Source organism: Ceratotherium simum, chromosome 8 (genome assembly GCF_057802395.1).
Source record: "Ceratotherium simum simum isolate JZ-2026a chromosome 8, ASM5780239v1, whole genome shotgun sequence".
NCBI classification, from domain to species: domain Eukaryota; kingdom Metazoa; phylum Chordata; class Mammalia; order Perissodactyla; family Rhinocerotidae; genus Ceratotherium; species Ceratotherium simum.
The window spans coordinates 62509918-62524158 of record NC_141907.1 but is presented as its reverse complement, the minus strand read 5'-3'; the positions used below and the strand labels follow the sequence as shown (position 1 = coordinate 62524158).

At 45.1% G+C, this 14241-nt stretch overlaps 1 protein-coding gene across 1 annotated transcript in view; it reads right to left on the bottom strand.

The window, feature by feature from the left end:
• SEPTIN11 (septin 11) overlaps window positions 1-13132 on the bottom strand; it is an 86090-nt gene extending 72958 nt beyond the window's left edge. Inside the window, exon 1 of the mRNA XM_014787823.2 lies at window positions 12967-13132. Coding sequence (XP_014643309.2) covers window positions 12967-12993 — 27 coding nt within the window. The 5' untranslated portion in view covers window positions 12994-13132. The remainder of the gene's footprint in view (window positions 1-12966) is intronic.
• Window positions 13133-14241: the final 1109 nt, after the last annotated feature.

Here is a 14241-nt window from a genome sequence, read left to right as displayed (position 1 = left end):
GGTGATGGGATGGAAGCAATCATTATACTTTTATCTCTATTCTTGTCTATGTTTAAAATTTTCCTTAATAAAAAAGTTTTTCTTAACAAAATGAGAGATTAGATTGTAAATACTTTAGACTCCTCAAGCTTCACTATCCAATGTGGTAGCCACTAGCCACATATGGCTATTTAAATTAAAATGCAAATTAATTAAAATTAAACAAGATAAATTTAATTCTATAGTTGCACCAGCCACATTTCAAGTGTTCAATAGCCACATGTAGCTAGTGGCTACCATATTGGACAATCCAGCAGTAGACTATTCCATCATCACAGAAAGTTCTATCGGCCGGCCTGTTCTGCAGCCTAGGGTGGTATCTCCATTTGGTAAGAAGAAGGTATAACTAACAGTCAGAAGACTTGGCCTTAAGATCATCACTGTTTATCTTGGGCAAGTATGAGTCCTGATCCATCCACCAGGGGCTGAAGGGATTGGGTCGAGAACAGTATCTAATCAAACACCTCACCAAGTTATTGTGAAGATCAACTTTTACCCATTGAAATCTAATCACAGGAAAAATGTATGGAATTGCACAACTTCCATTAGGACATCACTGCAGTGTGTGCAATGAGTTTAGTGGCAAAACCAATGAGCAAATTAGCAATAACATTCCAAATGTATACTTAAAGACAAAAAAAACCCGTGAAAAATGATTCCAGTTTTAGTTCGAGAAATGGAGATATCATACATTTCAGCTTCCAATTTGTTAAGTTTTCTCCTCCCATTCCTTTTATTTTGGAATGAAAAACAACTTTCTACTTGTTTTTTTAACACAATTTTCTCACGGTTGGGATTTAAAATTAAATCAAATTGCTGATGGAAGATTATCCAAGGACAGCTGGAATGAACCACTTGGATCAAAAAGTCAAGGCATTTGAATGAATGCAAAAGTCCAGGAAGGCTGATTACGACGACTGTGGTCCACATTTTCATCTACATCTAATGCAATAGTTTCTCCTTCCCAAACAGATTGAGTACATCTTTGAGTAACCCATATCTCATGTGTGCATGTATGTGTGCGCGTCACGTATCTCAGAGAATGTAAAAGATCACTAAAGTAACCTTGCCTTTCCAAAATGAGATTATTTTGCTTCCAAAATCGTATTTTCCTTTATTCCTGAGTAACCTAAGAGAAACTGATGAAACAGGTAATGTTTCTAGTGTCCTTTCAGCTCTTTGAAATCAGAAAAAAAAAAAAAAAAGCTGATCAACATTTACATCAGGTGTAAAAGAAGTTAAATAATGTCAAGTGAGTTAACTCTCTCAGAGACATCTGTATCTCAACCCAGGACAAACCAGTAATTCTCAACCTTTTTTCCCCAACTGCCCATGTGGGGATAGTTATACACAATGCTTCTCAACCAGAGGACATATGTGTCAGAAGATGGGGAGGGGGGAGCAGAAGTTGGGAGGAATGGTTGTTCTGTCACCTACAAGTCCCTTTATCCAAGGCTGTTAGGAGCAGTGGTTGGACAATTTATCTTAAAAGGCACTTAAAGACTGAGATTTTAAAAACAACAATTACAGCCTAAACATTTTATTTTACCTTAAAACACATAAGCATACATTCATTCACCAATTTTGATAAAGGGTCAAGGTTTTTTTCATCATAATGGGTCAGAGGAATTTCAATTAGAGGTGTTTTTCTAGCATCACCTATGATTTCTAGTTTGTTTCTTTCGAGCGGAGCCAGAATTTAAAAGCATTTCATCACACTCTGAATTTTTTCCTCCAACTTTTTATGATTATCTTAACCATATTACATTCATGACAGTTTTATTTTCACTTTTCACCTTTACTAAATTTTCGCCTTTACTAAATCTTTCCAAAGCATCTAATTTAGAAGCAACTCTATTTTTGCACTTATATTTCATAAATTTATATAATGCAATTATAATGATTACTACAACTGGCACAAGCAGGTTTGGAAACAACAGACACAGTAAGCATGGTGGGTACAGAAATGCCTGTGTGTCCTAGAATAGGATACTAGTCTACTAGTCAAAAGCATCTGCCACGCTGTGGGCAGTGTGCTTTGAGAAGGGAATGGAGTGCACATATTAATCTGGCAGAGATTTTGAAAATATTCCCTCCAGATTCTGATAACAATTTTCCAATTTCCTTTGATGGGCCCTTTTTATCCTTATTTTAAACCAAAAGAAAAAATTTCTAATGGTAACCCAGGAGGAAAGAAAGTTGGGTTATCTTTCCAGCTGTCCTCAAATTACACTATAAAAAGGGAAGAAAAGGGAAATAAAATGGGCCCTACTCTCTTTGAAGGCTAAACAAAGTTCCCAGTGTTTACTGTCTAAGAAAAAGGCGAGGGCTGAACAGTGGTTAGAAGAGCCTGACAAGATCCTCCCAACCATGGAAGTTGAGCATTATCTGAGTATCAGCCTTTTCTCCTCAACTAAAGTGCAGGCTTCTTGAGAGCATGGGCTATATCTTACGTATTTCCAACAACATGGAGCACAGGGTTAGAAATAAAGAAGATTCTAAAATATCTGATTGGCTGATGATACACCATGAATGAGGCTGCTAGCGCTTGAGACATGAGGTAGGAGTGACAAGTGTTGGTAACTCATCCCTGAATCCAAGCCTCATTCCAAGATTTTGAATATCTTAGTGACAGGGAGATCCTTTTGCCAAAAATAGATTTTGGTTCTAACTTGGTTTGGTGGGGGAATGAGAAGAAATATGGTTTTGACATCTTCACTCATGCATGGTGCTGGCTGGAGCTCAATGTTTGATAAGCGACTTAATAAATGAGAAATAGGAAAAGCCTTTGAGCAATAAGAATACAAGTTCCTCAAGAAAGAAGATTTAACAATATTTAGCAGTAGCCCTAACTCCCCAACATACCCATATAAATGTCCATTACGTCAAGTCCCTAAGAGTTCTCACCACCCTGAGCTTTGATTCGGTTATAAAACCCAATTTAGACTCAGGTTCTCTTCCATACAGCTTAAAAGCAGCTAGTGGCAACAAATTAATTAGTCATTTCAATGGCTGAAATTTTATCTTAATTAATTTTTCTGCCTTAAGTTCATAAAATACCTTGGAATTTTGGTTTCTGAATGAGGCAAATTTGATTACCAAAAACTAAAAGACTTCTTTAGAGACCTCAGACGTAAAACTGTGCTTCAACTTCGGATCACCCAGCATTTCCCAGTGAAGAAGTGATTAAAGAGGTTGACTAAGGATTGGAAAAGGCTTTGAAAACAAAGAGGTATGTAATAGATAAACAATGAAATCATTCTATCAGCTGGGGGAACAGTCTTCGATTGCCCACCCACACAAAAAGTCAGACCAAACCTCAAAGAGTGGGAGCAAAGGTGACAAATGTGGGGAAAATTGGAGAATGAATCAGTTTGGTTTATGTAGTTTCTAAGGATCTTACTACATTATGAGAGACTGCCCCTTGGCTAGGCTCATACAAAGTGAAGGGATGATTTGAATAATTATCCTAAGAACTCTCAGGCAGATACTTAAGTTAATCTGGGCTCTTGAAATTGTTCAATATTAGTTAATCAAAACTTGTTTCAAGAATTATTACTTCATTTTTCCAATATGCAGACAGTGTAAGCCCAATAATTTTTCTGATTTTTTTCAAAACAGTTTTAAGCTTTGGCCCACGTTCACAGCTCACATACCAATAACATATTTCCCCCCCGTAAACTCTGTATCTAGTTTCTAGAATATAAAATGTGTAATTCACTTGAAATGGGTGCGTTAAACAAGTTACAGAACAAACAAGGCACTACACACTCAGAAACAGGCACTTCTACCCTGAGAGAATGTGCGAGTTCCAGTCCAAGGACCCAGAAATGAAAATTATAGAAAAGTTTAAGTGATATATCCTGTTTTCTTCTTTTCCGAGTCTAATTTTAACAACAGTGTGAAGTCTGCCCTCTAATAAATAGTAAAAACTTGATACAAGATTAGTTTGTTGTGATAATATTTTTTTAAATGTCCAGAGTAACTTGGTATGTTACAAAAGTAACATTCATGCTCCTTCATTTGCATAAGATAAAAGAACCTCAAACCAGGAAACAAGGTGTTTTCACCTAGGTTTCCCCAAAATGCAAGGGCCTAAGACAAGGGTCTGCACACATGCAGCTATTTGGGGAAGTGATCCAGAGGAAGAGGAGTGGGGATTGGGATCAGTGAAACAGGGAAGGAGGGACAGCCATCCTGAGGGGATACAGACGGAGGTAATCACCCTTGTGGGCTGGGGCTGGGCCCACGTGGGACCCTCTAAAGAGCCATATAGATTGTGCTCAGAATCATCCAACTTAATGGACAAAAGAGAGAAGTATTTATCCACCAGCTTCCATCCCTCATCAGTCAAGGTTGTCCCATAAGATGGTAACTCCCTTGGACATCCAGATATGCACACAGGTCAGAATAGCTAAGCAGAACCCATGTGGCTACAGCAGAGAAGCCTGGGCAGAAAGCTGTAGATACGAGGTCTACACCTGCCTGAGGACCTGCACCTGCACCAGCTGGAATAAAATGGTGGACTGAGAGGATGTGGGCCTGCACAAGTCTTATCCAATTGATCCAAAGAATCGATTTTCACTCTTTCAGTCAAAGGTTTATTAGTGGGGGGTGCTCAACACAGTCCCTTCCCTTAAGTCCGGCAGTATAGGCTAAGAATGCATGGATATGATCAAGGCTAGCAGAATATACTGCTTATAGTAATGAGGTGTTTTGTTTTTTTTTAACATTCAAAACTATATTTCATCATTCCTTTTTATTTAAAAAATGGAACTTAAAGAAAGGTGGGGGCTCCAGAACACTGTGTGGGTGACACATAAGTACTGCAGGCGATCACTGCTGCAGAAGCTCAAAGACAGAAAAATCACCCAAACCTGGATTAGTGATTGGGGGCTTCAAGAAGACGGTATACTGGATCTGTGCTCTGACTAAAGAAAGGGAAGACTGTGCATTCCAGGGATGCGAGAGGAGAAGGGGCAAATGCTCACTTCCTACTGGGATGGATGGGTGGGCAGTTTTGGCTTGAGCCCAGTCTGCAGTACAAAGCCAGTATTATTTCAGTATTCTTTTCCCTTTTATTGAGGACCAACGTTTCAAGCACTTTGTGTGTACTAACTCATTCAATCCTGTCAATCTTTGAGGAAGGTACTGTTATTATTTAACAGATGAGGAATGTGAGGCAGACAGGTAAGTCACTTGCCTAAAGTCACAAAGGTGGTTAAATGGCAGAGGTGATGCCCTAGTACCCCAGAAGCCTGGCTCCAGAGCCCACATTCTTGACTAAAATGTGATATACTACTGCCTGTCAGTGAGAGAAAACCAAGCGAGGAAAAGAAAGGTGCCATCTGAGCATCTGCATTTAGGAACAGACGGGCTGGGAAAGGACTGATTTGGAAGCATCCCAAGGGAAATAATTCTGTCAAGCAGCTGGAAGTCCTAATGGCCTCAAAACCATTTCCCAGAGAGTACAGTCCCAGAGCTGGGGCCACCAAAGAGCAGTACAGAAGGTCTTTCAGAAGGTCACCACACATCACTTACTTGGTGACGATGCTACTGGAAGCTCATGGTGAGTGAACAATAGGAAGAGCAACACCCTGCCTTCAGTTCATTCTGGGTGCTTAACACACACACTCTTTCTCTGTCTCTCGTCATTCTACCACGTCCAGCTGGAATCAGAGTAGGACAACTAGAGTGAGAAAAATCAGTATAGACAGGGAAACGATTTTCAAAAAATAATAAAGACCCTTGGCTCTATAGTAGATGCTCTGACGAGGAAGGTACAGTGAACTCTTATTATTCAAAATATTCCCTGCCCCTCCCTAGTGGAGGATTTATTTCCCCATCCCATGGCCCTCAAGGTTGGCCAAGTGACTGGCAGAGCCACTCTTTGCAGAAAGATTATCTATCTCCATCCTGCTGAATTTAGGAGTGACCATTTACTTTGGCCAATGAAGTTCTTGTTGAAGTGACCCATCTAAGAGCTGGAAAAGTCAGCTCAGGGTTCAGCACGTCTCTTTTTCCTTTGCCACCAGACAGGCAATGTCCAGATAGAGGACGCTCCCTCAGCCTGGGTCCTGGGATCAATACTGAGATCTCAGAGGATGGAACAGACAAGGACCCTAAGTGAGAAATAAACCTTTGCTGTGTAAGCCACCAAAAGTTGGGATCAATTTGTTACCTCAGCACAATTTAGCCTAACTGACCAGTCAAGATGGTAGGTCTGTATGCATGCTGGTCTAAGAGCCCTTGGTTCTAAAGCCTAGCTCTCTCACTCACTGGCTGTACCAGATTAGGTAAGTGACAACTTCTTTGTGCACAGTTTCCTTGTCTATATCATTTCTCAGGAATTTTGTGAGGATAAAGTGAGATAACTGTCTTGACAGTAATTTAAATAGAAAAAATTTAAAAATCAAGATGCTGAACAGGCTTTCCATGCACATAGGTTTTGGTCAAGCCTTTTTCCTTCCAACAGCAGGTCTGAGTAAATTTAATGGGCACCCTTAAGGAGATTCATGATATTTATATTGGCATGAAAACAGTACACAAAGGGATGAGATGAATGAAAAAGGCATTAAGTCTTAAGAGAATCCTGGCTTTTAACAGACTTTTCTCCTACTTTCATAGGATCCAACAGGTTTTTAATTTTCTTCATGGACAACACCGATTGGCACTTGCAGTCCAAGGTGGCAGGTGTCCTACCATTCTCCCCCCAGGACTCGGCTGCTTCAGTATCTAAGAAAATCAGAATTTCTAGTTCTACATCTTGAGAAAGGGCTCCATACAGAAGACTAGACAGAGGAACACCTTGCTGGAGGTGTTGTCACTGGACCCTTCCTCCTTCTCTTTGTGTCCTTCCTCAGTCTTTGCTTCCTCTGTTCTTTGAGGACCCAATTTGGCCACGAAAGGAATCAACTCCCTTGATCCTTTCTCATCTCCCCTCTACTCTACCGAAACCTGAAGCGTTAGTACTCTGTGGATTTTCAGTGTCTTCTATTAACCAATTCCAAGAATCTAAGACATCCTAAGTTGGGGGACAGGATATAAAATACTTAGAGTTTTGTAATAAATATGCATATGTCTTGAAGAATGCAATGCACGATCTGGTCTCTTCCCACCTTCCCAGCCTCCTGTCTGTCCACTCTACCCCATCCTGAATGCTGATGTCCCACCTCCACTGGATTTTTTAAAGAGGTTCTCTCCCTCACTTCCAGAGCTGTGCTCATGCTGTTCCCTTGACTTGGAACACTTTTCCACCACACTTTCCTTGCTAAGCCCTATGCTGACTCATCCTTCAGAGCAATTTGATGACAGCAGCAGGGACAACATCTCAAGTAGTCAACATCATAACCTCAGCACCTGCACATAGAAAGTGCACAAGAAATATCTGATAAAACAGATGGATTAGGAAGCCAAGAATGACCTGTGGATGTGTTAGGATGCTGAGGGTTGTTTTGTTTTTCCATTTCTAACCTATGTACATTATTGTGATTCACTTCTATAAGAAAAAAATAAGAAAATCATAAATTCTTCCCAAAGGAATGTTACTTAATTATCAAAAACAATCAAGTACATTTTATGTTATAGATATTTTTACCACAATTTTTAAAATGCCAAAAAAAGGGGCAGGAACTAAGTTCCCACTTGTCGGGTACCAAACAAGTTCTCTTTGGAGCATGAAGCCCTTCCTACCTCTGCACCTCAGCTGGCCTCCACCATCAACACATCACACTCCGTCCCACATGGTCACAGTTCAGCAGGTGGACAGAATGCGTCCACACAACTGGACTTCCTGCGCCCTTTGACTTGACCAAGGTGCTCACACTCACTGGCACGGATCCCAAGAAAAGTAGCTCTAATGCCATGGCTCTGGTCACATCAAGGAACAGACTCGTGATTTCTACCGCAGGCCAAGCCTGAGATGATGCAAATTTGACTTTAGATCACCCAGCAAATTCTTTTTAGAAGTCTGTCGGTATCACTTTAGCCCAAGTATTCTCTTTAGGTGCTACAGCAGCTGCATTGATGGGCTGCCAGCAGGCCTGAGTGGGTCAGGAGACGTATTGTTTAGTTGGAAGGGAGTTTCTGTCAATCTGGATTTAAAAAAATAAATAAAACAACAAAACGAAGGAGGTATCTATTATATTGTAAGTAGGTCTCCTAGGGAAAAAGGATAGAAGCTTTAGATCTGCTGGGTCTTTGTTTAAATAATGATTCAGCTTCGCTGACCTCAGTTGAGACAAGTCTAGCTAAGGCTATGAAACTTCTCAATAAACAATAAAATCCAAGAGCAACCCCTATGCCCCCAACCAAGTTTAAGATCCTATAAAAAAAAACACAGGCACAGAAAACCCTGATTGTAGCCCGCTCCACAGGGAGTCAAAACCCAAAGATCATTATTAGCTGTGGCATCATCATGGGTCTAAACACTGGGTCTTCTGGCAATCAATCAAAGTAGGCCACCCAAATCATTCATTCCTTTGTCTGGACACAGACAGAGGGTGGCCCTTGTAAAAGCACTAAGCATCTGTTTCCTCCATTATATGAATGTCCAAATAGTCAGACAGGGTCCATCCAGGCACACAGCTGGGTTTCTAAGCAGCAGTTTATGTGAGATGGGTTATGCTTGCTGGTGTAAACCTTAAAGAGAGGCTGAAAATACACCAACAGTCTAAGAGCTGTTACATCAGGATGGCGGGATACGGGTAGTTTTGTTCTTTTAATCAATTCCTTGGGTCTATTTTTCATTGTGACATGGACATACATCATTTTTAAAGAAGATATTTTAAAAGATAATTATCTATAGCTTTCAAAAGATTTAAAAAGGAGGGATTACTGCACCTCAAACACTTCCTGCATTCCTTAATAATGGCTTATAGAGCCTCAACGTGTATATTTTATATCACTGACTAAAGAGTTTAAATTTTTATTTATTTATTTATTTTGTGAGGAGCCCTGAGCTAACATCCATGCCGATCCTCCTCTTTTTTGCCGAGGAAGACTGGCCCTGGGCTAACATCCGTGCCCATCTTCCTCTACTTTATATGGGACTCCGCCACAGCATGGCTTGACAAGCGGTGCGTCGGTGTGCGCCCAGGGTCCGAACTGGTGAAGCCCGGGCTGCTGCAGCGGAGCGCGTGCACTTAAGCGCTTGCACCACCGGGCCGGCCCCCTCAAGAGTTTTAATTTTTAAAAACCTCCCCTAGATAACAGGCCCTTGATCATTTAGATGGCCAACTCCTGGACCTTTTTCAGCTCCATTAATATTTCTCCAGGTATAACAACCAGAGCCCTTCATGTAGGGACCACATCCTCAAGTCATGGAAACGGCAATTTTATAGCAAGGGGAAATGACATTTTGTTGGCAGTCCCCACCCTCCTCCTGCTGCAGACAGACCATATCTTCAGGAACTGTCTACAATGATCATCAGATAAGATCCTTCACCTGCATCAGAACTGTCGACTCAGCAATAGGCACATAATTCCCTTTGTCCCTAAATGGCTTACATAACTCCACTGAAGTCTGTCACTTTAATACATATGGACACTAAATCTCTCAGAAAATAAAGGCTCAGAAATTCCCTTCTCTCATGTCTATGGCTGTATCTCCACCACCTAGAACAGTACCTGGCACATAGGAGGTACTCAAATAGTGTTAAACGAGCGAATAAATAAACTTGGCTTTCCATATCTCTTGGCTAAACAGATAAAAGAACAATTAAATGTGTTTTTTGAAGGATATCATAGGAGATTCTCCACCACCAGAAAAGTTTAAACACATACCTTCTGTTAGGGATCAAGTAGGAAACATTTCTGCTTTGGGGAGGAGGCTGAACCAAATGGCCTCTAAAGTTCCTTTCAGCTCCTAGACTCTCTAACTTGAACAGCACACCTTAAGAGAGAATGGATCAGCCACATAAAGCCTGATTCCCAGGTAGAGTAAATTACCATGCTCTGTTTAAAATAAAGATAATAGCTGCCCTGGGACTTGGATGCAAAAATACTAACTCATCCAAAATATGGACACATCCCTAGGGGAGAAATGCTCTTGCTAATCATCAGTTACACTCTGGAAAGAGCAGATGTGCTTCAGGGTCTTCTCAGAGCCAAGCCCCAAAACCATCCCTGGGAAAATGGGGAAGGTAGGGGTCAAGATTAAAATGGAAATAAACATTATCACACTAAACTGAAGCTTTGGTTTTCCAGCCAACAACAAATCCACTTAAGAAACATCTGAATTTAGCCTTGAGGTTTAAACAGTTATAACTGAACATAACCACTTCATAAGATAGTCTGCATTTGACATATAAGGATTTTTGCCCAGTAAAATAGTTGTATTTACCTGGGATATCACACTGCGGATGTTCAAATTCAACAATGTCTAAAATTGAGGGCAAATTATTCTGACTGAACCTTCCTTCAATCTGGATGGGACAGGCAGTTTGTAGGGAAAGGAGATAAACTCATGTTTTCCTAAAGAACTTAAAAAAATCTAATTCTAAAGGAGTAACTAGAGAAACTCCATTCACACACAAATTAACTTTGGAGTGATTCTTTTCCCTCAACACACCCTTCCTTTCTTTTGTTCAAATCATAGAATAGATAAGAGAACAGGAGGGGCAAAGAATTCTAATGTGAAGGATGCAGTGTCGATCCCTTGGAGCTGGGTTTGGAGAATCTTCTGCATTCACTGGGGCTGTTTTGAAGACATAATTGCAGACACCACACTTAAGACAGTAACTGAATGAACAAAGTGAAATAGTTCAACTCCTCGAAAATGTATGAAAAGACTCTTTAACTTTCTAGTCAACTCCTCATCACCCACAACTCAGTCCAAAAAAAAGTTTTCTGCTTTTAAACTGTAAATTAATCTTAATTCCAGTGACAACAGGGAATGTGCAGAGGAAGCAGTTACCTCCTCAGTACACATACACTTTTTAAAATCTCCTCTATTATTTGAATGAGAGAGGTCTTACACAAGAATTCTGTGGGATTAAGCTCACATCTGTTTGGCAGACCTGGTGTTGGATATGATTACGGCCACACAACGAAATCTTAAATGCACATACTGTTCCTATTTAACTGACATATATGAACCAACTAATTTATAGAAAATGTGCAGCAAATTATTTCTTCCACCTCCCCCATGCTTCAAGAATGCACCAGCAATAGGAGTTACTGAAAAAGACACCCCTCCTCAACATTTGCATTCCTAGAAGCTCTCCAATTATCTGAAACAGATATTGTTATTTAAGTTATCTGAATCTGTGCCCTGGAAATAAGTATAATTGGGGGGGGGGGATTTAACCAGATAAACTTGACCTCTCTGGACCTCAATTTCCTCACCAGAAAAATAGAGATTAATCGAGAGACTATGCAAACTCCCTCAATAACAACAATCTATGACCACTGATTATCGAGAGCACACTTTGTATACAAAAGAACTGAATTCTTAAAAGTACGTCATTAAATATTAGAGTCTAAAATCCTAAAAGACCCACAGTTACACTTCAATGTGACCACTGCACATTTCCTGACTGTGGAAAACGTCTTTGAAAACAGCGCCACAGCCGAACCACCAAACCGAGTTGGAACACGCAGAGGGATCCAGCGAACTTCCCAGGCGGGTGGGGCCTGGGGGCCAAAAGGCGTGTGCATCTGGGGAGGAGCCAGGAGGAAGAGCCAAGAGTCCGAGAGCACAGCCTTGCATTTCTGGGGTTTCAGAGCTGCTCGTATCCCCGTGAGACTTTCGTCTACAACTACAAAATCTCTCAAGCCACCACCTGCAGCTACACAGTTATGGGAAGGGGAGGAAGAGAAAAGGAAAAGGAGGCAGGAGAGCGGGAAGAACCTCGCTCGAGGCGCCCCCAAAGCCGGTGGAGCGAAAGTGGACTTGGAACATCGACAAAGAAATGGGGAAAGAGCAAGAAAGCCGACTCCGCCTTTCCCAGGCCGCTCTGCTCCTTTCAATAAAAAGGAAAGGCCGCCGCCGCCCCTTCCCTCCGCCTTTCACCCGGGGATGCAGGCACCGACTGAAACCGCACCCTCCAAGTCCGGCTCCCCTCGGCCCGGCCGAGTCGCGAACTGAGTCTTGCAGCCCAGGAGGCGCGGCCCCTGCCCCGCCCGCAAGCTCGGGGCCGGAGCATCCCCCTCGCTCCCTCCCTCCCCGGCTCGGGGCGGTGGGACACCCGATTCTCCACGCACACGCCCTCCCTTCCTCTTCCTCGCGTCCCCGCCTACTCGGCCCGCCGCCCCCGGCCTTCCAGCCGCAGCGCATTTTAATACTTCCACCCACCACGACGAGGGAGCCTTTTGAAAAGTTTGTGTGTGTATCTACGCTTTTTGTCCACATCCTGGGCAGGGCCCGGTCACCCGGGTGGTGCCTGAGGGTGTCCGGGATCTCACAATGCACTGGGGAAGCCACCACGGAAATCCCACCCCTTTACTTCTGACCCGCTTCTACAGCCGTGTGACACACAGCTCTTCGGCTAACAATTCCCACGCCCTGGTCGCCCCCCGGCGTGGGGGAGCCGGCAGGAAACCCCCGCACTCGGCGCCTTTCTCGGCTGTCACGAGGGAAAAGGTGTGCGCCGGGAGAGGGAGGCAGCCGAGAAACACCGTGACTAAAAGAATCCTTTTAACGGGAAAATAAGAGAGGGGTCCTTTTTCTCCCACATCCCTGGAATCGGGGCGATGAGGCGATACACTGTTGCATCACGTAGTAGCGGAGCCTCTGGGCTCCTCGCCCTCCCCATGGCCCCCGACGCGCGCCCAAATTCATGCACACACCCACAGCCAAGCCGCAGCGGCCACCGTCCGGAGCCCCCGCCCGGGTCCCCCGTATTCCTCGCCAGCACCCGCCCGAAAGCGGGGACCACCCAGCGCTGGAGGAGCAGCCGGCGAGGGACGCGAGGCCCCAGCACTCACAGATGGTCTCCCCACGGCCACGGCCATCGCGGCTGCGGCTGCGGCTCCGGCTGCGCCCGGGCGCTCTCCGCCAACACTAGCTGCTGCTCCGGCTCCGGCTCGCCTCCCCCGCGGCTCGCTCCCGGCTGCGCTCTGCTCGCGCCCGACTCCCGCTCGCAGCCAGCAGCATCTGCTCCCCCCACGCCGCCGCCCCTCCCGCTTTATTAGAGCAACATGGCCACCCGCCTGGAAGGGACCATTTGCTTCCCCAGGAAGGGGTGTGAGCCTGCGCGCCAGGGCTGAGGCGGTGGGAGGGAGGCTGGTGGGCGGGCCTTCAGCCGGGGTCCACAAGCTCAGGCCGCAGGGCTCGCCCTCCCCGAATGTTGCGGTCGGCCCCAAAGGACCCTCTCCGGTGCCACCGAGACGCCCCCAGCCTGCGCACTGGCCGCTACCCCCCGTTCCACCACGTGCTGGAGTCCGAGTAAAAGCCTGGGCGCGGAGGTCCCAGCCCAGGGTCGCGCCACGCGCTTCGCGAAGCGGGCAGCTAGAGTGCCTTTGGAGAGGGGGAAGGGACTCGGGCAAGACAGGTCCGCGGGGACAGCATCTCGCGGAAAGTTAGCCCCGGGCAAGCATGCCCCACCCGGAGGAACCGGCTTGCAAGGGGTGCGGGCCACCAGGAGTGGGCGACCGAAGTGGGGCTGGGCAGACCCCACGAAGGAAGAGTTGCTCCTCCACAATTCTCTTCATAAAGCAGAGAGACTAAAAGGCAGGCAGCTGGAAGCTGTCACTGTAGCGTGCGGCCGGGTAGGGGACCACAGTGGAGAGGAAGAGGCCGTAGTAGTCGCTGCTGGGGACGACCAACCACCGCCCGCTTGGGAAGAAGAAGAGAACGCCCCCGCTGGAGAATTAAGGCAGCTGTTGACTGCCCTAGAGCGCGTGGGCCGAGGCCGCCCCCGGGAGTAACGAGAGCTGGCTGGTCACACGTGGGGGTTCAGCCGACTTTATTTGATCGCCGGAGACAGACCCGACGACCCGGAGGCGCGCGCGGGGTTGCGGCTGGGGGGCGCGGCGACGGCGCCAGGCGGGGGACTGTGGAGTCGGGGCGGCTCCGGGCGCGTGGGACTGGGGAACTCCTCCGCCGTGGGAAAGGATTTTTTCAGCAGATGTTGGGGCGTTACTGCTCGTCTGTGCGGCGGGCAGAATGGCAGGGTCCTGGTGCGTGCCGGGTGGCGCGGCGCCCGGTCAAAGGTTGGATGGCGAGATGTGTCAGAGGTGCTGTAGATTCCCGCGGCCCCT